The sequence below is a fragment of the Peromyscus maniculatus genome, chromosome 18, assembly GCF_049852395.1.
Source record: "Peromyscus maniculatus bairdii isolate BWxNUB_F1_BW_parent chromosome 18, HU_Pman_BW_mat_3.1, whole genome shotgun sequence".
Lineage (NCBI taxonomy): Eukaryota > Metazoa > Chordata > Mammalia > Rodentia > Cricetidae > Peromyscus > Peromyscus maniculatus.
In genome coordinates, this window is record NC_134869.1 from 18,728,632 (window position 1) to 18,756,009 (window position 27,378).

The window sequence follows — 27,378 nt, forward strand, 5'->3', positions numbered from 1 at the left end:
TTGTAGAATGAGTTTGTAGAATAAATAATGAATGAGGATTGCCACACTCCGGGGTGTCACAATTGACCGAGGGGATGCGTTTTCCCAATTGAGTAATTCCCTAAAGGGGGAGGGGGTGGTGGGGTGGGACATGGTGTTTATGAGCAGCTTTCTAGAAAGAACCCAGAAAGGGAGAGAGAACTGGGGACCCTGATCAGGAGGGGTTACCAGCGGGGCTCAGACCTCCAGAGGAAGAGACCCTTGGTCTGTCTGTCTGCAAGGCTGCCTCAAGGGTGGACTCACCTACCCATACCTCTCTCCCCAGCTCCTAGTTTGGCTTCCAAAAAGGCCAAAGGAACACCAGGGCCGGCAATAAATATTTGTTCAAAGTGTGAATGAGTAAAGGCGAGGGAAGGGGTGTGTTTAGAAAATCCATTTTCCATCTCCCTGCCAACCACACCCAGGCCGGCAGGCACTCCCCTCCCCGGCAAAGGATAAAGGCTCTGCAGTCTGGGACGGTACGGTAGGCAGGTAGGGAAGGAGCCAGCGCTGGGTTCGCAGGGGCCTGTTGCTTAGAGGGACGGTCACGGTAACCGGGCCATGCCGAGGTACACGGTGCACGTGCGTGGGGAATGGCTGGCGGTGCCCTGCCAGGACGGGAGGCTCACGGTCGGCTGGCTGGGCCGCGAGGCGGTGCGGCGCTACATGAAGAACAAGCCCGACAACGGTGGCTTCGCCTCGGTGGATGAAGTGCGCTTCCTCGTGCGCCGCTGCAAGGGCCTGGGCCTGCTGGATAACGAGGACCTGCTGGAGGTGGCCTTGGAGGACAACGAGTTCGTGGAAGTGGGTGCGTGGCCCCGCAGGGGAACGGGACGGGCCGAATCCCCTTGCAATTACAGAATCCTTCCACCATGGCATAGACCTCAGTCGACCTAAGGCCCGCAGCAGAGGGGTGCTGAGCTTTCAGACTTAAAAGAAGTGACCGCCAGAGTAAAAGGTGGAAGCAGGCTAGAACTTAGGTCCCACGCCTACCTTCCTGCTTTTTGGCTTTCCTGTAAAAAGACGCTAAGGCCATGGGGGAAAAGCAGGAGGTCCCATTCCAGCAGCCATGGCCAGACCATGCAAGCTGAGTGTAGGGAGGGGCCGTTCCCGGGTCTGGCAGCGGCCCTAAGGTGGCACCCTGTGGTCTGCAAGTCCCCCCCCCCCCCTTCTTGTTTCAGTCATCGAAGGCGATATAATGTCTCCTGACTTCATTCCCTCACAGCCGGAAGGAGTTTTCCTGTATCCTTTGTGCATCTTCTTTGGTCAGCCCTGGGGGCGGCCGGGCCCGACTTGGTGGGGCTGGGGCTTTTGCACACTGCCAGTCTGTTCCTTTACCTGGCTGCAGATACAGCAAATATCGGGAGCCTGAAAAGGTAAATTGCAAGCCGCTTTTCTTTGTGTGTGTGGAGGGGGGCGGGGGGGGGATGAAGTCCTGTCATGTCTGGTGACATGGTAACTCTCCCCTTTAAAGAGGAGGGGGTGCGTACCTGAGCGAATACCACACCTAAGGACAGGTTCAGCCAGCTCAGAGTGGTACTACAGGGAACCTGGCCTCGATTTTCCTGGCTTTTCGTGTCCAGTCTCCTTGTAAGCCAGGAATGTTCTTCATTAGCACGTTGATGCCTCACAACAATAATTAAAATATCTTTGGCATCAGGCTGTGTCCAAGGCTAGCCCTCAGAAGGTCCCCCCGACTCACTGAGATTCACTCCTTTTGTGCAGTACATTGCCTTGGATGGGGACAGTCTGAGCACGGAGGATCTGGTCAACTTGGGGAAGGGACGTTACAAGATAAAGGTATGTGGGGAAGGGGGAAGAAGGGGCGGTTCCATTTCCACTGGACACGGAAGACTTTCATGTGCTCGTGCTTTTTCCTAGCTCACTTCAACTGCTGAGAAGAAAGTGCAGCAGTCGAGGGAAGTCATAGACAGCATCATAAAAGAAAAAACAGGTACCTCTTTCTCCGGCCGTCCTGACATTATTTTTACGGACACACGGGAGAATGAAACCTCCGTTGAGTCTAATCACGGGGGTGTCTGCTTATTTTGTGTTCCAGTTGTTTACGGCATCACCACAGGCTTTGGGAAATTTGCCAGAACGGTAATCCCCGTCCATAAGCTACAGTAAGTCTCAGGTGCATGCGCTCACAACCCATCTGCCCCAACTTTAAGAGTTCGCCTCCATGGAGGTCGTTCACGTTTGCCACATGGACATTCATTGACCACTTGCTTTAGACCAGTGGTTCTCAACCTTCCTAACTCTTTAACACAGTTCCTCATGTTGTGGTGACCCCCAACCATACAATTATTTCATTGCTACTCCATGACTGTAATTTTGCTACCGTTCTGAATCATAATATAAACATTGGATATGCAGGATGTCTGATATGCGACCCCCGAGTAGTCGCAACCCATACGTTGAGAACCACTGTTTCAGACCAAGCCTTGGGTAACAAATTCTCACACAACCCTGGAAGACAGCCAGGCTTCTCATGTATCTTGGTGAACAGTGTGAGGCTTGAGTTGACTTGTACCCAACTCATCACGAGAGAACAAGACCAGCTGTTTCCTTTCACTGCATGCGGCCGCCCATCTAAAATCTTACGGTTGTCCCCTTTATATTCCCAGCTGGAGGGAGCATGCTCACGCAAGGTGTCTAAGAGGGTTCTCATCTTTCTCTTTCAGGGAGCTCCAGGTCAACTTAGTTCGTTCCCATTCTTCAGGTAAATTGTTCCTAGTATTGGGTGCCTCCTAAATCACATTAGATCACATGATTGATTAGATAGTGCTACCAGCCACATCAGCTGATGTGTTCCAAGTGCATTCAAGGGCTGGGTATCGGGGACCCAGGAGTGTGAACAGACGGCATTAGACAAGACCAACCTTCTGCTGCAGCTCAGAAAACAGAATGGGCCTGGTGGAGGGATGGGCTTGAGATAGGAGCATGTATCCAATCCTATGAAGATAGGAGTGCATTTAGGGAAGAGAACAAGGCTAGCATTCAGGGCATGAGCTAGGTAGGATGAGCCCTGGGCCCAGCACACTGAAGAAGCCGTGTCAAGGCCTCCCTGCAGTATTCTAAAGGCGTCTGGGAAGATGAGGTCCACTGAAGGACTTTAAGGAAGGAATTGAGAAGGAGAACTTGGGCCTCCAGCTTGGTCTGGACAAGGCTTGGAGGAGCAAGACAGGCAATCGGCATCACTGTCCATCCAGAAAGCCAGGGGGAGACTGTCAGAAGTGGAGAAGGACCCAGGAGGTGGGGGCAGGCAGGAGGTGAGGGATTTGTTTTTGTTTTGTTTTTCTTCTTGAAGAAAATGACAATTCTGCTCTGTAGGTGTCGGGAAACCACTCAGCCCTGAGAGGTGCCGGATGCTCTTGGCTTTGAGGATCAATGTTCTAGCCAAAGGGTACAGCGGGATCTCCTTGGAGACCCTGAAACAAGTTATTGAAGTATTTAATGGTAAGGCCATGGGTCCTTAGTTTGACTTTTCGGAGAAGTTGGCCACACCCCCAAAAGCAGATTTGGATGACTAGGTGCCAAGGTTAAAAGGAAAATGATCAAGACGAGTGTAAAACAGGTTTGGCAGGGAGGAGAGCCAGCTGTCAGGTAGCAGGGATGGCAGCCCTAGTTATTTCCATAAATGTCAACCCATCTTGTGGTATCCTTCATCTAGCGTTTAAGATAAGTGTGAGCCCTGCCAGTATGCCAGTAAGTTCAGGCCTACACAGAGCTTTCTATTCAATGGTGCCCGTCTATGATCAGAGAAATTGCACCAAGTCATTCCAAGATACCCGGGAATCTGGACTCCTAGTGTTTCCCAGATGATGGACAAGTTGCACTTGCACACGGAAATCTAACTTTGTTAAAAGGCAGGTCAACGCGTGAAGAGGTTAACAATTGACTTAGCCATGAAGCCATTGTGGGATAGGACGTGATGCAGCACAACTCAGTCCTTAAAGGGGAGACCAGATTCGCAAGGCTTGGGAAGCCGTCCCTCCCCACAGCTCAGGATAAAACATCAGGTCACTGGGAATCCCAGGGATCCTTGGGGGAAAGGAACAGGAAAAGAAGTAAGGTCTCATGTCCTGCAGAGAAGACCAGACGCTTGAGTTGCTATGCAGAGGGCACAGGGGACTCATAAATGTGACACACTGACCAGGGAAGGTCACAGTCTACGGGCCATAGGGCCATCTGCACAGATCCATAGTGATCACAACACCCATCTGCAAGCTCTGCTCCACCATAAGCCTCAAACCCAAGACAGTAGAACTCCAGCTCTGAATGCAACCTATGCTCTGATGGATGCACAGCTAAGGCGTCCCTGGGTCCCTGCTGCTCTGAGAATCCCCCAGGTCAGCTACAGTTTGGAAGCTGGCCAATTGTTGGCACTGATGTGTCTAACTGATATTATTTAGCAACAGCTGTGGAAACAATCACCACCATCAGGGCTTTATTTTAGGAAACAGAAGCTTCCCTTTTTTTTGGGGGGGGGGTAACTCTTGTATTAACATGTGTATGCATAAGTGGTCATAGTGTATGAGGTGATAACTGAATGTTGAGAGAGAGAGAGAGAGAGAGAGAGAGAGAGAGAGAGAGAGAGAGAGAGAGAGAGAGAGAAATTTTGCCTGCGAATTTATTGCCCTAAAGAACTGGGTTAATAATACTTTGGTGTGCCATGTCCTTCTAGAACAACCCATGGTTTTTGTTTGTTTGTTTGTTTGTTTGTTTGTTTTTGTTTGTTTGTTTTTCGAGACAGGGTTTCTCTGTGTAGCTTTGCGGCGCCTTTCCTAGAGCTCACTTGGTAGCCCAGGCTGGCCTCGAACTCACAGAGATCCGCCTGGCTCTGCCTCCGGAGTGCTGGGATTAAAGGCGTGCGCCACCACCGCCCGGCAAACCCATGGTTTTTAAAGTAAACACTTACAGTTTTTAAGCATTCTCCAACAGCTTTTAATGACTGCATATAATCTGATCACATGAAGGCCCCTTAATTCTGTATTTCAATTATTTCTAACTTTTTGCTCTTGTAAACCAGGACGTGATGAGCAACAGCTAGTTTGTAATTGTGTTTCTGAGATATTGGTAGAATCCCAAGAGGGGAGTCACGACAGCCTGAGCACGGGCTGTGTCCTTCCCTCTGGATGCCTGCCTGCCCCCATACACACATACACACATTTTCTCTCCCTCCTCCTCCTCCCCTCCCTCCCTCCCTCCCTCCCTCCCTCCCTCCCTCCCTCCCTCCCTCCCTCCCTTCTTACTTCCTTCTTCCCTCTTTCCTTCTTCCCTCTACACTCTTCTCTTTTTATAACAACTCAGCTGGTTCTTCTCTCTCTCTCTCTCTCTCTCTCTCTCTCTCTCTCTCTCTCTCTCTCTCTCCTCTCTCTCTCTCTCTCTCTCTCTCTCTCTCTCTCTCTCTCTCTCTCTCTCTCTCTCTGTTTTTCAAGACAGAGTTTCTCTGTGTAGCCCTGGCTGTCCTGAAATTTGCTCTGTAGACCATGTTGGCCTCGAACTCAGAGATCTACCTGCATCACCACCGCCTGGCTCAACTGCTTCTCTTACACATTAATGGTGCCTAAGAAATGACCATCCTTGGCTATGTATGCCACAAAAGGACTCTAGACTCTGTTGGGAGTGAGGGTTGTCTTCACTGGCAAAGGAAAGAAAACCACAATGCTGTAAGCACTCTCGAGGTAACCAGTGCCTCCTCCTCTCGCAGCCTCCTGCCTGTCCTACGTTCCAGAGAAAGGAACTGTTGGTGCCAGTGGAGACCTTGCACCCCTCTCTCATCTTGCTCTGGGACTCATCGGAGAAGGGAAGATGTGGTCCCCAAAGAGTGGCTGGGCCGATGCTAAATACGTAAGCCTCACATAACAGCTTCATCCGCAGTGATTCTCCTCAGCTGGAGCCAGGAGACTCCCGTGTGTGGGATGCCACTCTGTCTTTATGGCAGATCAGTTATGGATGAGTCACCTCCAGCCTAGGGAACACACCAGGAAAGGAGATTGGCTTCCCTAGTCCCCTGCCAGCCCCCAAGATGTGTGGCTCTAGATGGGAACGCAGTCTTAATTTCAGGAATGTATTCCGCACTCATAAGACGGCCGGTGCCCACTGGGGAGGCACACTGGGTCACAATTGTATTGGGGAGCTCGTCTTACAGGTGAGAGTTCTGAAAGACAGAAGAGCTTGCTCTGTGGCCTCTAGAAAGCACAATCTGTACTCCTTGATGAGCTCACCAGAACAGTGTGTTTTACACAAAGCTTTTAATGTTTTCTTCATGAGCAACTCTCAACCGAGCAGCCCACCGCATCATTTAAAGTGTCCTCTATGAGCAGGCATGAGAGGTACCCGGACAGTAAGTTAAAGAGACAGAGGACCAAGGAGGAAGAAGAAACTAGCTCGCCCTTTGGGGGATCCGGGGACCAGGTCATCTTTCTTCCATGCAGCCTATCTTGGTTCTGTCTCTGTGGACAATGTTTCCTCAGATACCTTCACATGGCAGCCAGCCTGACCTGGGTCAACAGCAAATCCAAACACATCCTGGTTAAACATCTTGAAGATAAAGTTCAGACATGATGTGGCTTCAAGAGTGTTTTTTTCATATGATCCCCACAGTCCCTTTTACCCAAGGCTCTCCATGGCAGAAACTAGAGTTAGCCTGCAGCTCAAATGTACTCTGGGCTAAGCAGATCACTCAACACTTTGTTCTCCTTTTTTTAATTCTGAAAAGTCCTCTAGGAATCTACCCGCTCTGCTCCTCTGATCCTTTCCAGGTCACCCACACATATGCGGTTATGTGTTATTTCTTCCCTATATATGCTTGATAGCATTCAGCCTATGAGTGACCTGATTGCCCTGAGCTTGACGGTGTCTACTGTTCACACCCTCAGCCCAGAACAACACCCTGCAGTAAGAAGTACTCAGGCCCCCAGAAATAGACAGAGTTGAGTGACATTGGTCTGTCTTTCTCCTACTTTAACTCCATCCCCCTACCAGGAGAACCTCAATGTAGCAGCATCTTGTACTTTTGTTATTTGAGAGAAAACATATTCTGTCCCTTTCCTCTTGGGATTCTAGCTCTACCTTGTTGAGGGGATTCCATAATCTCCTCTTCATTAGTGTGCACACATTTGCTCCCAAGTCCCGCTCTGAGGTTCTGTCGATGACAGAGGTTGCAGAAACAAGGGCAGAGGACTGTTTGGGGGTCCCTCTTTGGATGCAGAAGCATGTATATAGACAGTCAGCCCAGAGCCCAGCCTTAACTGAGAGCAGGTATATCTGGGTGAGTCTCAAAGCTTGACGCCCAGCACAGAAGAACTTGAAAGCAAAATGTATTCTGTAGGCAGCCAAGTTGCCTTGGTTCAAAAGTCCACAAGTTATTTAAAAACTAAGCCTGATTTCCAACTAAATAGACATAGACGCTGCCCTCAAGAATCTGGCCAGAACCAGTTTATGTAGGCATAGTCTTTTATAAGACAAACTTTGGAACTGAAAGTACTTCACTGGGCTCCATATGAAATAAAAAAAATTAAGCTGATATTTCAAATAATAACCGAGTTCATGCTTTTAATCATTCAACAGGTCCTAGAAGCCCATGGGTTGAAACCCATTGTTCTGAAACCGAAAGAGGTAAGGAGGTCAAGAAAAACGTGTTTGTGTTAACAAATCACATATGCCCTGTCTCATCCTCAATGCCAGCCTCAGTGGCTCCTTGACACAAAGACGACCGATGTGTTGATTCATAGCTGCTCCCTGGAGAGAGGGCTCCTCCGTGAATATTTAAGATGAGTCACGGCACAAGTCCCTGAGGGTTCTCTAAGAACATAAATTTCAAACCCAGTGTTTAAGGAGCTCGATCAGATCTGCTCAGTCAGCCCCTGAAGATGCTCTCAGCCCCAGCTTTGGACCAGGATAGTCTGCAGATGTCTTGTCTCTGTCGTGGTGAGAAAGTTAATAAACAACACAACCCAGAGGTCTGTCGATGCTGCTCGGATTCTTCACTACTGGGTCACAGGGCTGCCTTGACAGGGGCACAGCCATCAGGCACCCTTGGGCCAGCGCTGTGCTAATGGTTCCAGATGTGCTGCGGATCTGCGTGACTGGCCCACCCTTGTGAAAGCACACCCACGACACGGAGCTCCACTGACTGGCCGGTGTCTCTCCTGCCGAAGCAGAAGATACCAGACCTGCTGGCCTGTGGGTCCCTTGCGGTGAACACACTAAGAAACTTCTCTTCCTTCCCCCACAGGGCCTGGCACTCATTAATGGGACACAGATGATCACTTCCCTGGGCTGTGAAGCTGTGGAGCGGGCCATCGCCATTGCCAGGCAGGCTGACATCGTGGCTGCCTTAACCCTTGAGGTGCTGAAGGGCACCACCAAAGCCTTCGATACTGGTCAGCAGGTTCTGTTTGGTTACTCATTCAACCGGGGCGACTTGGTTGACTGGTTTAGGCTCAGAGGCGGAGGGCGTGGGTGCCAGGGAAGGGTGAGAAGCCCCACATGTCCCCTAGTAGACCCAGGACGGCACAGCTTCACTGAGTCCTGTAGCAATTCCATTCTCAAGACAGACACTGGCCTGGAGAGCCAAAGCAATCTGTTCCAGGTCACCCGGTAATCTGGGTATGCCAAACTAGGCTTTGCTTTAAGAGTCAGTTTGTAAGACTCGAAACTCTTAAAAAAGGGGTTAGGGAGAGCGCAGTAGGTGAAGATCTTGTTTTGCAAGTCCAAGGACCTGACTTTTTAAAAATTGGACGTGGTGGTGTGTACTTGTCATCCTAGAGCTCGGGAGATGGAGACAGCAGATCCCTAGGGCTCACTGGCCGGCCTAGCTTACTTGATGAGTTTCAGGCCAGTCAGGGACTCTGTCTCAAAGTGAAAACTTACGGGGAAGGAGAAGGTGGACAGTGCCTAAGGAATAGCACCCACACTTGTTCTCTGGCTTCCATACATACATTCATATACACTCGGCATTCATGTGCTCATGCATGTATAGACAGACAGAAACACACACATACATACAGAGAGAGAAAGAGAGAGAGAGAGAGAGAGAGAGAGAGAGAGAGAGAGAGAGAGAGAGAGAGAGAGAGATTGCGATTGCCCTGATAAGAAAATTGGGAAGGCAAAATGATCTAAGTATTTGTATCTTCTCTAGAAATTAATGAAGGTCAAGGGCTCCATGCTAATAATAAGTAAAGCAGAAAATGTCCAAAAATGACTCGGTCAAATTAAGCCACTATACATGCTCTCCGTTGCCTTCAGCCTAGTACCTTTGAGGGTGGGCCTGGAGTTAAGTTTCTAAGTGTATTCTGCAAACAGTGTGGACTCCAACACGTGCAACAGAGACAACCAAGTAAAGGAAAATTTAACCTTTGGGTTGAAGCATTTAATTTGGCATGATGGGTGAGAACCCCCAGGACTTTAGGGGACTCTGCCAGCACCGTGGATGGTCCCGCCCCCTCTGTGGTTCGTTCTAATATCTGAATTGCTCAGACTTTTTTTTTTTTTTTTTTTTTTTTTTTTTTTTGCTTCCTTCAACTCTAGACATTCATGCTGTCCGTCCTCACCGAGGGCAAATTGAAGTTGCTTTTCGGTTCCGGTCACTCTTGGACTCGGACCACCACCCATCAGAAATTGCAGGTCTGGACAACGTTTGGTTGGAGGGGGCTCGTTGGTGTTGTGTGCGCTGGGGAGACCAGTAATGTGTCGTCTGTTTTCTTCCCCGCCGCCCCTCCCCCCACCCCTCCCCCCTCCCCCCTCCTTACACAGAAAGCCACAGGTTCTGTGACCGTGTCCAAGACGCGTACACCTTACGCTGCTGTCCACAGGTAAAGTCAAGAGACAGGAGACCAGCAAAAGCTCTCGCCACGAATTCTGAGGGAAAACAATAGAAAAAGAGGAAGGTTTTAGAAAACCATGTCGTGGTGGAATGTAATCCAAATCTCTCTACTGCTACTGTTAAAAATAGGGTCTTTTATATTTCCATTTCTCCCGTCTAATCAACTTCTTACTGGGTCGGCTGAACCTCCCATATACTTTTTTTTTTTTTTTTTTCCGAGACAGGGTTTCTCTGTGTAACTTTGGTGGCTTTCCTGGAACTCACTCTGTAGCCCAGGCTGGCCTGAAACTCACAGAGATCCTCCTGCCTCTGCCTCCCGCGTGCTGGGATTAAAGGCATGCGCCACCACTGCCCAGCAACCTCCCATATCTTGATCTCCTGTGTTGATGTACCACAACAGCTAAGTAGCATTGAAGAGTCTCACTGGTTCTTTCTGTAGGGAAAAACTGCAGCCAGCCAATCAGGGCTGTTCACAGGCAAGTGTCAGTCTTTCAGAATTCAAGTGCCTATGTGGCATGCTTTATCTTCATCTTATGATAAAATATGAACAATCAAAAAATGAATCTCTGACACAGCTTTCAATAAGAAATGTGTGCAGCTTTTTTTTTTTTTTTTTTTTACATAATCTGACTGATGAGCAATTATGATCATCTCAAGAAACAATTTGTCAGTCATGTTCTGGTAGAGAGAATAAAAAAGGTGTTTTCCCTAGAATAATTACCCTCACTTACTGTGACTCAACACGTCCTACTTGACTAGTTTATTAAGTAATAGTTCAGAAACTTCTATGGAAAAGAATTGCCAGATTAACTACACCGTAGGAGTAAGTCCTGATTTAAGGGTCCCTGCTCCTCTAAGAATGATGACTGGCTCCAGATGATGGGCTCCGTTATCGGTGTCTTCCAAATACTGATTCACTGAATTTTCCCAACTGTGAAATTCAGGACCTGACGATCAGGCTTCGGTACCCTCCTTGCCCAAGACCATAGATCTTTATCTCCTAGACTTCTGGGAGAAGCCAGGAAGTACATCTTGGCTGTCCTGGGGCAAGGTGCAGGGTGGCTGCTTTCCTTATGAGCACTTTTTGTTGTTGTTTGGTCTTTTTTTTTTTTTTTCTTTTTTCAAGAAAGGGTTTCTCTGTGTAGTTTTGGTGCCTGTCCTAGAATCCACGCTATAGCCCAGGCTGGCCTCGAACTCACAAAGATCCGCCTGGCCCTGCCTCCCGAGTGCTGGGATTAAAGACGTGCGCCGCCGCCGCCACCACCCGGCATGAGCATCTTTAGTGTGATGCTTTATGATTCATGACATCAGGCCCTTGATGGCTACCGTCTGGGTGATCTCTGTGAGTCACGTCCAAGACACACCTATAGTATCTTATTTACTTCTTATGAATGGAAAGGAGGCTCCCACCGTCTACTTCCCAAGTCTCTGTTTCAACCAGAAACCTAACTTACCTATATCCTACCACTGGAAACGAAATTCTTTGTGACCAGGGCTGGCACTTTTTCCTATACCACAACGTTTTGCATATTAGTCTAATTATTTTTATATTTATTTTATGTATTATCTTAATGTGCTCTAATTTGTTTTGCTGAAAACTTACCAGTTGTCTTCATATCCTAAAGGAGCCAATTATCATTTTTGTGATCATAACTGCAAAGCAGTTACAAAGAAAAGCCTGAAGATGCCATCTTCCAAGAATATTGGCTTTTTTTTTCCCCCGAGACAGGGTTTCTCTGTGTAGCTTTGCACCCTTCCTGGAACTGGCTTTGTAGCCCAGGCCGACCTCGAACTCACAGAGATCCTCCTGCCTCTGCCTCCCAAGTGCTGGGATTAAAGGTGTGTGCCACCACCGCCCAGCTGGAATATTGGCATCCTCACTGGGATATTAATTATAGGCCTTATTTTTTTTTATTGTGCTTTAGGTCCACGGTGTAGTGAATGACACCATAGCGTTTGTGAAGGACATCATCACTACAGAGCTCAACAGTGCCACAGACAACCCTGTATCTTTTGCATGTTCTACGCATGTGCTGTTTTCTCTAGCTGGCTGTGTGAGGCTCTGTGTCGAATGACCCCATCTCACAGGTAGATGAGTAAGTCCCTGAGGCCGAGTACTCAGTGGCTCCTTCCAGGTCAGAGTCGGTAAGTGGCAGAAGCAGACATGTGAACCTACTCTTAGGTTTTGAGTTTAGCATGCTGCGCTTTTAAAATTGGCCCATAAAAGATTAAGGCAGCGCCTGCAGCCTTGGTGGATGTGTTTCACCGAGGCACTGATTGAAAACCCGCTGCTGAGGTTGTTGCGGATCTGATCAGAGCCTTCTGGGCTGGCCTTCCCTTCCACAGCCTGGTTCTAGTGATGCAGGGTGCTTATTTCCGGTGATGTAAGACATCCCCATCCCCAGGCTTCTTTCTGGCGTGGGCTTGACTCGGGCCAGAGTATCTGTATCCGTACACACAGTAAGAATGCTTTCGTTCCTTGTGGAGGGCGCTTTTCCTCCCTTAACGGGATCCCTTTCCCCGAGAGAATCTGTTTTCCTTCTTTGAAGCTGAGATAATTAGTCAGGGTCCAGTCTTCACAGAGGCGTCGCTGCCTTTGAAAACAGGCAGTCCTCTTAAGAACTCTTTCCTCCCGTTCCACGGCTGCCTCCGTTCTCCATACGGGAGAAATGGCTGAGGGCGTCTCACAGCCCTGGTGAACAGATGGTGGGCTACCCCAACAGATGGTGGGCTACCCCACATCTGGGGGAGGCTTCTCACCCGAGGTTTGAGTGTGCTTTTTCTGTAAGCCTGCCTTAAGATTTCATTTTATGTTTTCTGAGATCACCTCATGGTGAGTTCAAACCGGCAGTTGATAATCTTTGGGATTATTAATCGCTCACTCATCCCAGAAGGAACAGTGGTTCTCACGCCTGCTATGTGGCCTGATCTCATGGGTTTATTCTTCAGTGGTGCAGGGGCAATTCTTTTTTTTCTTTTTTCTTTTTTTTCTTTTTTTTTTTTTTTCGAGACAGGGTTTCTCTGTGTAGCTTTGCGCCTTTCCTGGAACTCACTTGGTAGCCCAGGCTGGCCTCGAACTCACAGAGATCCGCCTGGCTCTGCCTCCTGAGTACTGGGATTAAAGGTGTGCACCACCATCGCCCGGCTGAGGGGCAATTCTATACTAGCACAGTTAGACCTTTAAGGGTAACTCAAGAGTTAAAATGGAAAGGATTAGCATGAGTTTACTGGACATGGATGACATTTTTCTATTTAATTTTCCCCCAGCTGTAATGTTAGCCATAAGTTCTCTACAAAAGACTCTTGATTGTGGATGAATTTTCAGATAGTTGAGAGCTCCTCTAGTACTGATGTTCCCTGAGGGAACAGGTTTCTCCATGTTGTACTGCAGGCAAAATGCCACCTTGTTAGGGAGGGAAGTCACAAGTTGCTGGAATGCTAATGACCAACCAAGTTGGGAAACAAGAGAATAATACAACATGCTTTTTTTTTTTTTTTTTTTTTTTAAATTAGAGCAGCAGTCGATGCAGGGATGCAGAGGACAGAGAGAAGACTGTGTCTGTGTGGGGGATTCCCATCGCAAAATCTTTGTGTGCTCAAGTCTCTAATCTACCGTGGATGGTGTACACACTTCTTCCTGTATACGTTTAAGTCCTCTCTAGATTACCCATGACACTTAATACAACGTAAACACTACATAAGTAGTTGTTTTATTGTATTATTTAGGGAATAATGACAAGAAAATATCTGCACACACTCAGTCTAGACAATTTTTTCTTCCGAATATTGTCATTCGGAGGTTGGCTCATGCCACAGATGCAAACTCTGATAATGAATAGCTAAATAGATTGTTTATAAAGCCCAGAGGGAAAACATGAGCTTTGGGAACCAGGATGAAGGGTATTTTATTAAATTTGCCCTTGTGCCTGTGGGCTTAAGCAAAGTGTGTGATAGACTGGAACTATCCCTGGGGTAGTCACAGGAGTCCGGGAGTCCAAAGTTCCCTCCCGCTGAAGTAGGTCTGTACGGCCTGTTGACTCCTGAACACTCACACAGGTCTCAGAGGACAGAGTGGGAAAAAACAGTCCCAGCGTTGATTATTCCAGATGTTTTGATGTGTGCTCTGTCAGCCAAATTGTCTATTCAACAGCTTCTTTTATGGAGCATGGGTCCACAGCTCCACAGAGGAAACAGAATTTGGTTTCAAACCAGTGGTTGCTGTTTTAGGTTTTGACTGCAAGTGTTAAATTGGCAGATTAGAAAAGTTATGGGAGTCAACATCACTGATCTCAAGGGAAAACATCTCATGCCCCATGCTTTTGGGCTCCAATTACCAGCACACAATTTACCTTCAGTGTGTGTGTGTGTGTGTGTGTGTGTGTGTGTGTGTGTGTGTGTGTGTGTGTGATGTGTTGTGTATGTATGTATATGTGCATGTGTCTCTGTGTGTGTCTGTGTATGTGGTATGTGTGTGTTGTTTGTGTGTGTCTGTGTATCTGTGTATATAATGTGTATGTGTGTGTGTGTGTTCCTGTCAACAACTGCTCATAGGAAAACTTGTCTTTTCCTATATCTGTATGATGGCTGTCACTTCACTACTAAAAACAAGTGGATGGGGGTAGGAGTTACCTTTGAAGTGGCCAACAATGTTATGTTTAAGCCTTAACCCGTTTTGAAAGATGGTTTTTGCCAGTCGAGGAGAGACAATTTCAGGAGGAAACTTCCATGGTGAATACCCAGCCAAAGTAAGCTTTCTGAGTGTGCTCCTGACCCTGAAGTACATCCCAATGCAGGCCAGCTGAACTGAGGTGTTCTTTTAGGCCCTGGACTATTTGGCCATTGGCATCCATGAACTTGCGGCCATCAGTGAAAGAAGAATCGAAAGGCTGTGTAACCCCTCCCTCAGCGAGCTGCCTGCCTTCCTGGTGGCTGAAGGAGGTCTGAACTCGGGATTCATGATAGCCCACTGCACGGCAGCAGCCCTGGGTAAGGACACTACCGTTGGTCAGAACGTAAGCCGCCCCTGGGCTTCCCAGGTCCCCTGAAAGTGGCAGCATTTGCCTTGGCATGAGCTTGGATGTTGCTCCACCTCCTTGGACCTCCTGCCTCTCACGTTTAGCACAGCAAGCAGGTTGAATCTCCACATTTCCTTAGAGAAAATAAAACCTAAACAAGGGAATGCTGGAGGGTAATAACGCAACCATGGGGCATAAATGGAAAATTGCCCAGAGAAAGCAATCCTGACATTGCATTTGAACTTCATCTATGTAGCTTTGCCCCCCCCAAAGACTATCAGAGGGGAAAAAAAGACAGAGAGGATTATAGTTGATGGCAAAACTTGAGCCAGACCGAATGCTTAAACTCTGTAGATCTTCTATTAGATCGACTACCCACTAAAAGATTAAGATGCTCTCAAAACATATAAAAATACTTCCAGGAAGCAATATGCCTCCTGGAGACTAAGCTTCCGGGAAGCCAGTTTCTGATTTGAGATTGCAAGGAGCAGATAACTAAGGCACCAGAACAATGCCTGCCACAGAGTTGGTGCCAGCGGCCTTGCGTTTTTCCCCTCACTTAACCGGAACACTACCAGGAGGGAGCGAGGTCCTGCTCTCTTCTTCATTGGCCAGGTGAGTAATTAGAGATTCCAGAAGCTGAGTGGCTTTTCCAATGTCGCACAGTAGTTGGATACAGGGCAGAACTCAAGTACAGCCATACTGGTACCCAGCTTCGTGCACTCGCTGCCTTGATCTCTTTTTATCACCACCACCACCCCCACCCCCACCTCCACCACCCACCATCATCATCATTTAAGCACTTTAGTAACAGGTACTTTCAGTTGGTTGACTTAAATCAATGGTAAGCTTGTTACAAATTAAAAATGAAATAAAAAAAAAAACTCAACCAGATTATGAAACAGCTTAAAAATCTTCAATGGCAGCTGGGTGGCAATGGTGCATGCCTTTAATCCCAGCACTTGGGAGGCAGAGCCAGATGGATCTCTGTGAATTCAAGTCCAGCTTAGTCTACAGAGTGAGTTCCAGGACAGGCACCAAAACTACACAAAGAAACCAGATAGATAGAGGTAATAAATAAGTAAATAAGTAAATAAGCAACAAAACCTTTTTGTCATTATCCAAAAGAGACAACCTTAGGTAAAAGTATTTATTCTAACCACACGCTTTGTAGACAATACAGATAGCTCCATCTTATGTGGCCAAGTGACAAAAGACAAGTCCTTAGGGTCTTCAGCTGCCATCTTTGTATTTCCTGCTGCTGGAATGCCATGCCCTGTGTCCCTGATTGGATGACTAAATGCTTGATGGAATGGCCGATACACTGCCATTTACTCAGGTCCGCCCTGCTCAGCATAAGCAGATGAGTCCTCCGTGGGTGGATCGCCTGCTTGCATCTTGTGGTTTAAGATTCTCTGGGTATTTGCATTGTGATTGAAGTTGCAACACTTTGAGGTGGCTACCGACCTTGGGTCTTATCTCCTTGGTTCTCATTTCCCTCGCCATTACTGTCATCTCTAGGCTGTCTTCCAGGATGAGGGATCCCATGGCATCATGGCCTGTAACCCCAAACACAGCCTGCCTCACTGGTCTGTCTTGCTGTCTCTCTCTCCGGCTGTCAGCAGCCTCTATCTAGTCTCCCTGCACAAGAGGGTTAGAATAGGGTGGTCCCAGCATGTGGAAAGTGGGGAACCTCTGTCTAAAATAGCGTGGGCGTTGTTGGGCCTGGCCTTCTGATCCCTCGGTCTTTCCTAACTCTCATAATTCTGGTAACACTGATGGTAACTGCATGGAGGACCTCTACCACATAAAGACGGTCTACAACGGTTGTAGTAGGCTATGTCTTTACTGCCTTGGGCTTGAATTCCACCAGGGCCTGCAACCTTTACTCTCTCCATACATCTTTCTTGGTATCATTCCTCTCAATCAAACCATACCCATTCCTTACAATGAAACCGCTTTACAGTTCTGAAAACCTTCCTTCCCAGGCACATGCTGTGGGTACGAGGCTGCCTGGGGTCCTGGTCTACATGCTGTTGGTTGCTGGGATGATGGCTGGGATGCACTGTGGTAGCTGTGGCTCCTCCAAGGGTGGGATTGTCACTAGGCTGCTCAGGATTGTCACTGGGGTTGCTCAGGATTCTCAGGAGTCCACTCTCTCTGTTCCTGCTGCTGGTCCATACCAAGCATCTTGGGTTCATCAGTACATAATCTTAAAATAGAGTAGCCAGATTCAACAACAACCAAAAATGTAGGATACCCAGTTCTATTTGGATTACTTGGGATCTACTTGTGCTTAAAACAAAACAAAACAAAAACAACCAAACACTGGTTTTTAATCCCAAAATCCCAATTCAGCTGAGCATCCTGTATTTTCTTTAACAGTCCTACCTCAGAGGGCTAGGTAACATGATGGTTAATTGAAAGCATCCAGTGGCATCTAAACCCCAGATCTGCCATTTATAATCAGTGTGGTGTCAGGCCTCTTTATCTTGGTGATAATTCCTCAGCCCTCTGCGGTGTAGAGTATGTGATGATAACTGTACCTTAAATCGGGCTGTCTTGAGTATTAAATGGACTAACTATACATATGAGGTCTTGGGCTCTGCTTAGCCTCAGGAGCACTAACTAAACAGTAATTTCTATTTAATAAGAGTCCCTGGTTTGGTTTTTTGGAGACAGGGTTTCTCTGTAGCTTTGGAGCCTGTCCTGGATCTCACTCTGTAGACCAGGCTGGCCTTGAACTCACAGAGATCCGCCTGCGTCTGCCTCCCGAGTGCTGGGATTAAAGGCCTGTGCCATGACTGCCCGGCGAGTCCCTGTTTTTGGAGACAGCCCTAGCTAGCAGAGAACTCAGAGGTAGACCAGGCTGATCTGGATCTTTTAAGAGATTCATCTGCCTCTGACTTCCCAGTGCTGGACTCAAAGGCATGGGACACAATAAGATATTCTGAAGCTCTTCCCGGCTCATGCCTCTCACTCAAACTCAATACAAGCCACTTAGCGAGAACTACCGAGTTCACTGTCTTCTCTGGCCTGGTATTGTCTACTTGCTCACTTCGTGGTTTCTAAAGCACATCCTAACACAGAGACTTCGCACTTTATGGAGGTCGTGGGACAACAGGGCTTGAGTTCTAGACAAGACTATGGGCCTTGGGGAGACTGGCTTGAAGGAGTTCATCCTCATGAGCTGCCTGCTGAAAATGGACTTTCTTATCTAATTCAGTCATTCGTTTACCTTTTGGGTACTTGGAAGTCTGTACTTCCTACAAAGGTTCTGGTCAACACAGTCCTCGTTTCATACGGTACCAGGGGACAATTTTGAGTGACAGAACCTGAGAGATCTTGCACAAACCAGGACAAAGCTGGTCCCCCTAGTTTCAACCTGGATCCCCGAGGGGTGGGATTCCTTCTATCAGTGGTTCTCAACCTTCCAAATGCTGCAACCTTTTAATACAGTTCTTCATGTTGCGGTGACCCCCCCCAACCATAAAATTATCTTCATTGCTACTTCATAGCTGTAACTTTGTTACTTTTATGACTCATAATGTAAACAGCTGTGTTTTCTGAAGGTGTTAGCCAACCCCTGTGAAAGGGTTGTTTGAGCCCAGGGGTCACGACCCACAGGTTGAGAGCCAGTGTCTTACATCCTCGAAAAGAGAAACTGTTTTCTAGATCAGTGGAAGAGGAGAAAAGACTTTGAGTTTGACCTTTCCTAACATCCAGAACTGAGAACAAGGTTTGGGTCTCTGCTCCTTAAGGTATAGTCTTCAGTACGGCATATGAAGGATGCCGTACGGCAGCAATATGGCATCACGTGGGAGTTTATTAAAGTAATGGGAACTCAGAGCCTATCCCAAACTCAGTATCTGCACTGTAGCAAGATTACTGACTAATGTGGTTTGAGAGACCCCAGTGTAGATGCCCCTCACTTCCTAGACATCACTGGTTATCTCGAAGCCCTTGTTCAAGCCCCAAACACCTACTTGCATGGTCTTGGAACCGACTGAGCTCTTCAGTGTTGCCCAAGATCTGCAGACCCAGCATCGGTTCTCAGTGCCATCCCTAAATGCTAATCTGGCTTTTCTTCCAACGTAAGCAAATCGCTCCTGAGTAGCTAGACTCATTCATCCATCATGCTCCCACCCCACCCCATCCCCACCCATCTCGAGGGCATGCTAAATGCTTCTAGTATTTTTGGCATGGTTTTGTTATATGAGCCTGCCCACATTCTCATCTCCTCCTTATCTCCTAACTCACCAGGATCGTAGGACCCTTCCCACTTTGGGAGAACACTGACCCGTGTGTGGCTTTCCACTGTGGCTGTGCGCCATCTGGTCAAGGGCCCCTGGAGAGGTCCTTCCATGCTGTGGAGATGTTGAGGGGAGCTGTGTATTACTTGGGCAGCATTTCTTTTAGGGATTTGCTACTTCACTTGCACTGGTCTCTTGCAGTTTCTGAGAACAAGGCTCTCTGTCATCCTTCATCTGTGGACTCACTCTCGACCAGCGCCGCCACGGAGGACCACGTCTCCATGGGAGGATGGGCAGCCAGGAAGGCCCTCAGGGTCGTCGAGCATGTAGAACAAGGTAAAGCCAGCACTGGGAGGCGGGTCTTTCTCGGAATGGAATCACTGCCCACAGAATCAGTATTCTTTGGAAACCCATTTGAAATACAGATCCTGGGACCACTCCCAGAAACACTAGGGAGAAGAGGGGAGTGTAGCTAAGAGCTTTCCAGGTGTTTCTGTCCCTCACTGAAGACTAAGAACTAAGGATCTATGCAGAGAGAATCTGGTTCCTTGTATAGCTTTGTTTTAATGAGGTGGGATTTTTGTTTGTTTGTTTTTGATATTTGAAAGTGGAGAGAAGAGGACCATGAACCCTAGCAAGCCTCAATTGATTCAAAAGCCCAAATATTTGCTTCCCATTTTTTGTTTTCCCAAATTATCTGCAAGCAAATCTCCATGTTGTTCATATATACTTTCTCTCTTTAATATGAATAGTTCCAGGCTAGAGAGATGGCTCAGTGATTAAGAGCACATAATACTCTTGTAGAGAACTTTTTTTTTTTTTTTTTTTTTTTTTGAGACAGGGTTTCTCTGTGTAGCTTTGGAGCCTGTCCTGGATCTCACTCTGTAGCCCAGGCTGGCCTGGAACTCACAGAGATCTGCCTGCCTCTGCCTCCCGAGTGCTGGGATTAAACGTGTGCGCCACACTGCCCGGCTCTTGTAGAGAACTTAAGTTTAGTCACCAGAATTCATGTCAGGTAACTGCCTGTAACTCCAACTCTGGAGTCATCTTGCCACCTCTGGCCTCCAGGAGTCCCAACATTTATGTGCATACACACACACACACACACACACACACACACACACACACACACACACGTATATATGCATATATTCCTAAGTATAACCCGCCAGGTGTGTATAACGTGAACTGGATGTTTGGTATTGGACAACCACTTGGCATGCTTCTCGGAGGGGAAGACTTAATTCTCCTGTTCTCAGCGTTCCTCAGTTGCCTGTAGTTCTTTGTGTGGCCTTCCCCCATCCACATTAACATGTCTACTGGTATTGCCCTCATTCAACTCCTGTTATCAGACCTTTCCTCTCAGCCAGGATGCCGTACCACACCCAACAAAATTAAACAGCTGAGCCCTGATATCATCAGCACCAAATACATATTCAAAATCCCCCAGCCGCCGCAGCGCCTCAGCCTGTCGGTTGGGTTTGTTCAAACGGGGATTCCAGGCCCCTGTTTTTAAATTCTGCTGTCAGGATTCCAAGCTGCTTCTCCTCCAGGGTAGTCCTGTGGCCCTGGCTTTCCTCCTGGCTTTTGACTCAGCAACATGCCAGGCTAGTTTTCCGGTCGCTTCTTTGCACTATCAGTTTCATGTTTTCTTTCCCCTGGGCATTTCTGATGTAATGACATTGATTTGAGTTTTTGCCTGGACTGGAATGGCTGGGGCCATACAGTAACTCTCCACCCATCTTTATGGGAGCCAGCCGGAGATGTATTGCCATCCGGAGTGGATATTACGTGCCTACACTCATTTCTCCATATCCTCAGCTGCATGTGCTATCTGTCTATCTAGATGCCCAGCCCCGACCAAACTGTGACGGGTTGGCCCTTATCTATTCCCACTTCTTCTATCTGATCCATCGACACACCAACGCTGTCTTCCAAAAACTTGTCACCTCCTCCTCCTTAATCTCCTACGCAGTTGCCACCCATCAAGAAACAGGGCGAGCATCTGCAAACATAACGCAACCTCAAACGTAATCGAGACCACACCATGCCCCAGCTGGAAATGTGCCAGTTGCTTTCCAGCACTCAAAACTTCCTTATCCACCCCACTTCCTAGAAGCCCGGCACGATCTGGTATTCTGCCCCTTGCTGCCCCTTCTCTTAGGCTCTCTCCATCCCGGAGCCACAGTGATGTCCTGTGGTGCCAGGGAGCACATCACCTGCAGCACCCACTCCAAGGACGTGCCTGGTCCCACTCCATCCATGTCGCTGCTCAGACTTCTCACACGTCTCCCTTGGCTTCAGCCAGAACAGCAGCTGGCATTTTTCCTTCCTTTTCTTTTGTTTTGTTTTGTTCTGATAGCACCCGGTGCCTCTGGGTCTGTTTGTCTTTCCACAATGGCAAGGATCTCGTCCGCCTTGGCCATATCGCTAGATGGGCCTGGTTCCGATTTAGTGTTCAAATGTGTGCATGGCGGCAAATGGTTGCCTGGTTCATCAGTGTTGTGCTCTCTGTTCATAACATGTAAGGGAAATCAGCAACAGGTAGGTAAGAACCAGCTGTATTACAAGCCAGTTGGTGATGGGTTTGTTACTTAAGTTTGTTTTGATTATAAATGTTCAGCAAACATCTTCAAATTCTGGAATCCAGTAGTGCTGGCTCTGAGTAGGAGATCTGGGCCTGCTTGTTACAGTGCCCACTCGCTGTCCTTGCTTACGTCACCAGCATGGGAGTATGGAAAGTGTAGACAGGCACCTGCCACTTGAGCGGAGTACGGAACAGAGTGGGCGAGAGGCACCCATCTCCTGCCCTTACAGAAACCAAGTCTGTTTGGAGACGCAAACCCTGGCCAACCTGACAGCTCTTTGTGGTAATTAACAAAATGCTGAAGGGTAGAGAGTTATAGGAGGAAAAGGTAGAACCTGATGAGATCTGAAGGGATCAAAAATGGCATCTTCAAAGGAGAACCCATGAGTAAGACCTGAATAACATATGGTGCGCTCTCTCTCTCTCTCTCTCTCTCTCTCTCTCGCTCTCTCTCTCTCTCTCTCTCTCTCTCTCTCTCTATCTCTATCTCTATCTCTATCTCTATCTGTGTGTGTGTGTGTGTGTGTGTGTGTGTGTGTGAAGTGAATTACTGTTATGAGGGAAAGGGAAGAGGCATGCAAAACAGTGACACCATGGGGCATCCAAGAACAGAGGCCAACGCCTGGGGAAAGTGCTGCTGGGTGATCGATGGTCAGTGCTCTGTGTATAGAGGTAGCCGGAGGTGACCAGGGGTATGAGGTGCAGGAGCGTGGCCTTGCTGAAGCAGTTGCATGGGGATGAAAGGGAACTTGAAGGATAACGGGTGACTGGAAGAAGGGAAGAAACTGGGTCGAAGGGAACACCTCGTAGAACACAGGGCGGCAGAGATCTGAAGCGGGTGAAGGGGTATGAAGTCAAGACAGTTCTAGAGACAAGGTCGTGCATTTAAATTAGCCCCGTGGTAGGTAAAAGCACCAGACGTGTTTTCAATGCATCTAAGTAACATATACATTTGCAAGATAGCTAAGAAGTGCTGCTATTTATTTGCTTAGGATAGTTTTATTTCTTTTTAATTTGCAGTAGATTTTTTTTCATAGAGTATATTCTGCTCACAGTTTCCACTCTAATCACAGTTTCCCCTCCCCCATCACCTCCCAGATCTTCCCCACAAGGCCAATAAAACAAAAAACAAACCAGAATAAACAAAGCAAACAGAAGAAAAAGGGAAAAGCACATAAACACACACACACACACACACACACACACACACACACAGAAATATACATACCCATGCACACACACAAAACCCATGGGAAGACAAAATCAGCTCCAACAATAACACTGCATTCATCTTGTTTTGGCTGTCTCGTGCTGGGCACGGGGCCCCCCTTAAGTGTGGTTTGTCTGCCCAGTGATGCTCCCTTGAAGAAAACTCATTTCTCCTTTGCACGCAGTTGTCAGTTGGAGATAGCTTCTGGACTAGGGATGGGATGGGGGCTTGTGTCTACTTCCTTTCTCACTCCTGGGGCCCCATCTGGCTTGAACCTGTGCAGATCCTGTGCATGCTGCCACAGTCTGTGTGAATCCATATGCATGTCAGTCCTGGTGTGTCTGGAAGGCACTGTTTCCTTGGTCTCTTCCATCCCCTCCGGCTCTTACAATCTTTCTTCCTCCTCTAAGACCTGAGGAGAGGTTCCACGACGACATCCCATTTAGAACTGAGTGTTCCAAGGTCTCTCGCTCTCTGCCCAGTGCCCAGCTGTGGGTCTCTACATTAGTTCCCATCTACTCCGGGAGGAATCTTCTCTGATGATGGCTGAGTGAGACACTGATCTATGGGTATAGCAGAATGTCATTAGGAGTGATTTTATTGCTATGTTCCTTTATTAGAACAATAGCATTTGGTGGTGGTGGTGTTTTTTTCTCTAGGTCCATGGCCAGTCTAGTCTCAGGATCTTGGCCACCTGAGCAGTGGCAGGCATGGGTTTCATCTCATGGAGTAGGCTTCGAATCCAATCAGAGAGTGGTTGGCGACTCCCACAACTTTTGTACCACTATTGCTTCAGTGTGTCATGCAGACTGGTCACCCCATTGTAGGTGGAGGGGTTTATACCGTGGTTGGTATTTAGCTTTCTCTTCTAGTAGTGTACAGAGTACCTTCCAGTGCAGTGAAAACCAGTCAGCAGGGATAAAGACTCCAGTTAGGCACTGGCTTGGCTCCTCCGTGTTCAGTGAGGTACGTAGATGTTGTCTTCAGCTACAGCGCCTTACTGTCAGCTTATGGAAAGCTACCAGCAGGCTTGGAAATAGCCTGAGTGGCTTGGGGGTTTCTATGGGGCATGTTGGCCAACAACTCAATTAGATGCAACCCGTTCCTGGCACTGGAGATTTCAGTTACTGGTGTGAGAAGTCCAGTTGGGACATTATCTTCCCTGTTATCTGATGATTCCACTTAGGTTTCTTTCATATATGTATATATGTATGTATGTATGTATGTATACATATCTATATATACACATATATATATAAGCTTCTATTGTACTAGGTTTCCATATGACCCCTCAGATGGCCCTTAGTGTTTGTTGACTCCCCGTATTTCCCCCCTTTTCTCCCCTTTCTCTGTTTAACCCTCCCTTTGCAGCCCCCCAACCCTGTCTCTTCCATAACTGTATATTTTATCTCCCTTACCTTAGGATTGATTTCCTTCTGTCTCCTGCCCCCCCCATCCCTTACTCTATTCTTAACCTCTGTGGTTATGCAGATAGCAGCGTGCCTACTGAAGACCTAAAAGCTAACAGGCTGAGGGTAGTTTGAATCCATGTGAATTTTTCTAAGATGAAGAAATCCATCCTAAAACCAGACGGCATTGCCCGGACATTTGCAATGTGTTTGAACGATAGCTCGCACAGTTAGGGTGGCCCTTGGGCTTGTTTTCAAAGGGGCGCTGGATGAAAAGCATCCAGCTGGATGAAGATGCACACAGTCCTTGCACAGTTGATGGATTCTAGGGGACCGGGTTACAGAGCAAAACGCGTCACAAGTAGCAACTTAGAGTTTTTCTCTCAGTGTTTCATGTTTATTTTTCCAATATGTGCTCGCCTGTTGCTATCTGCCTTTGGCTGCATCTGTCACAACACAGGTAATACAACATGTTACTAATATGTATCAGACATTCTCTACTTATATCCGACCTTGTGACTCATTTAATCTATAATATAATAATACAGTATTGTCACCCTAGGGAGGCCTGGACTGTCGTCCCCTTTGACAGATCTGGCAACCAAAGCAGAGGTCCACGTCCCCAAAACTGTACAGTCTCAATGTCGGTGATGGGATCTAAACCCAGGTTCAAGTCCATTATCTTCACCACTCCCTGTCAAGATAAGACACACAGCGCTCACCTCCGAGGGGATACGAGATGGCTTATTCTAGAGTTTCTTCTGTGAATGGTCGTGGCCCGGGAACACAGATTTGGGTTACTTAGGTTACCCCAAGTTCTATGTTCCAACATGGTAACCATTTGTGACGTTTTTATAGTTCCAGAGCAAAAGCACATCCTAAATCCAGGCACATTAGTGGGAGCGTCAGGTAGGTGGGTTACCGTAGAGCAGAGGATTCTCTGCCGTAGTCTCGGATGCTGTTTGGTGCCATTCTTAGCTCGGGGGTTGGAGGGAGATAGTGATATGCTAAGTTAATATATCCCAGGGGGTTTCACTGGGTAGTCACGTGGGTGTTAGATCAGACACAGAGGTGAGCAATGGATAGCTATTAAATGGACTAACAATAGCCCAAGATGGTTCGGGTTGGATTTGCAGTATTCCAACCTTCAACCATCACAGAGTTCTAATCAGTCCATTAGCTTTGTAGAATTTATTTATTTATTTATTTTGGTTTTTCGAGACAGGGTTTCTCCATGTAGTTTTGGTGCCTGTCCTGGATCTTGATCTGTAGACCAGGCTGGCCTCGAACTCACAGAGATCCACCTGCCTCTGTTTCCTGAGTGCTGGGATTAAAGGTGTGTGCCACCACCGCTTAGCTAGAATCTTTAACATAGGCTTTCCTCCCCCCCCCCCCCGCCCCCCGAGAACTTCAGTTCACAGTGCTTAGCCCAGATGGTATATTAAAAATATTTGACTTCTTGCTTTTCAGTTTATAAAGCACATTACACATTTAGGTGAGTACAGAAAGGTCACAGAGGAGAGAGGGTAAATAATCCACCGTGGACCTAGAAGAGCCGCATCATTATTTAGTGAAATTGGGACTCCAAGCAGGGATGGGGTTCTCAGGTAGCCCCCCCTCTCCATCCACATGACATAACCACCGGCTGGCGAACCTTGGTGAAAGAGGCACTGGCAGATTGTGCCAATGGAGCCTAACAGGCAGCTCCCTTGGTGGGTTCTGAACACTGCTAATCTCTCCCGGTAAATTTTTCAGTTCTCCAGCTCATCAATGAAGATACAACCAAAAGCTTCGAAAAAGAGGTTTAAGCTGGACAGTGGTGGCCCACACTTTGAATCCCAGCCCTTGGGAGGCAGAGGCAGGTGGATCTTTGTGAGTTCAAGGCTAGGCTGGTGTACAGAGCAAGTTCCAAGACAGTCAAGGCTGTTACACAGTAAAACACTGTCTCAAAAACCCAAGAGGAAAAAAAAAAGAGGCTTAAATTAAAACTAACTTAGGCCTGGAGCTGTGTGTATGTAGCTCAGTTGGTATAGTGTTTGCTTCCTAGCATGCGCAGGCCCTGGACTCAATCCAGGCACCGCATAAACTGGTTGTAATAGGTGCATACCTGTAATGCCAGCACTTTTAAGGCAATTTCATTCTATCACTACACAGAAAGCCAGCTGTCCATGCAGGTGGCTCCTGATAGTTCCGACTCTGCGTGATTTCGGCCCCATGGGGATGAAACCAGGCTTGAAGTGACCATTGATTGCTTTCATGTTTTTGTTTCAGTCCTGGCCATCGAGCTTCTCGCTGCCTGCCAGGGCATAGAGTTTCTACGGCCCCTGAAAACAACCACTCCGCTGGAGAAGGTGTACGACCTGGTGCGCTCTGTGGTCAGGTAAAGCCAACGGGCCTCCGGGACTGACCCCATTTCCGAGCGGTGGGTCTGTGCAGAGGCAGGTGTGCTGTGGCTGATGACTTGATCTGCTTCCTCTGTAGGCCCTGGATCAAAGATCGCTTCATGGCCCCGGACATCGAAGCAGCCCACAGGCTACTTCTGGAGCAAAAGGCAAGCTGACCACTTGATGGGCGTGAGGAAGGGAAGTGGGAGCTGAGGGTGGAGAGACACTGTCTTAGCCTGTCTCTCCTGGCTCTCCCTAGGGAGAGAACACAAAAGTAGAGAGCTGATTTGCAAGATGATGAAAGGCCGTTGATAGTTCCCCCAAAGACCCGGCTTGGACCCAGATACTGACTATGGACGGATTAGACGTGGTTTTAAGTGGAGGGTGGAGACGGTATTCATGAGGAGACTATGGGGCGGTAGCTCATTAGCCTTCTGTAAGCCGTCCTCTGCCGCCCTAACACACTTTCTCCTGCTGAGGTTAGCACAGCTCCCACCACCCAGTGAAGAAGACACTGTGAAGTCCCAGGGTTCCACTGTGTCCCTGTACCTGCTTGCTCGGCAAGATAGTTTTCTTTGCTGCTCATCTCCTTTGGTGATATTGGCCATAGACTTGGGAACTTGATACAGATGCCTAAAAGGCTGGGTCATCTTTTAAAATACATACA

At 47.8% G+C, this 27,378-nt stretch overlaps 1 protein-coding gene across 1 annotated transcript in view; it reads left to right on the plus strand.

Moving 5' to 3' along the window:
• The first annotated feature begins 164 nt into the window (after positions 1-164).
• Positions 165-27,378, plus strand: part of Hal (histidine ammonia-lyase) — a 31,349-nt gene continuing 4,135 nt past the window's right edge. Inside the window, exons 1-19 of the mRNA XM_006988458.4 lie at positions 165-826; positions 1,200-1,260; positions 1,367-1,394; positions 1,744-1,818; positions 1,900-1,972; positions 2,078-2,144; positions 2,706-2,743; positions 3,355-3,480; positions 5,735-5,874; positions 7,597-7,644; positions 8,264-8,411; positions 9,559-9,654; positions 9,784-9,842; positions 11,779-11,859; positions 14,533-14,598; positions 14,674-14,839; positions 19,323-19,457; positions 26,599-26,707; positions 26,809-26,878. Coding sequence (XP_006988520.1) covers positions 580-826; positions 1,200-1,260; positions 1,367-1,394; positions 1,744-1,818; positions 1,900-1,972; positions 2,078-2,144; positions 2,706-2,743; positions 3,355-3,480; positions 5,735-5,874; positions 7,597-7,644; positions 8,264-8,411; positions 9,559-9,654; positions 9,784-9,842; positions 11,779-11,859; positions 14,533-14,598; positions 14,674-14,839; positions 19,323-19,457; positions 26,599-26,707; positions 26,809-26,878 — 1,833 coding nt within the window. The 5' untranslated portion in view covers positions 165-579. The remainder of the gene's footprint in view (positions 827-1,199; positions 1,261-1,366; positions 1,395-1,743; positions 1,819-1,899; positions 1,973-2,077; positions 2,145-2,705; positions 2,744-3,354; positions 3,481-5,734; positions 5,875-7,596; positions 7,645-8,263; positions 8,412-9,558; positions 9,655-9,783; positions 9,843-11,778; positions 11,860-14,532; positions 14,599-14,673; positions 14,840-19,322; positions 19,458-26,598; positions 26,708-26,808; positions 26,879-27,378) is intronic.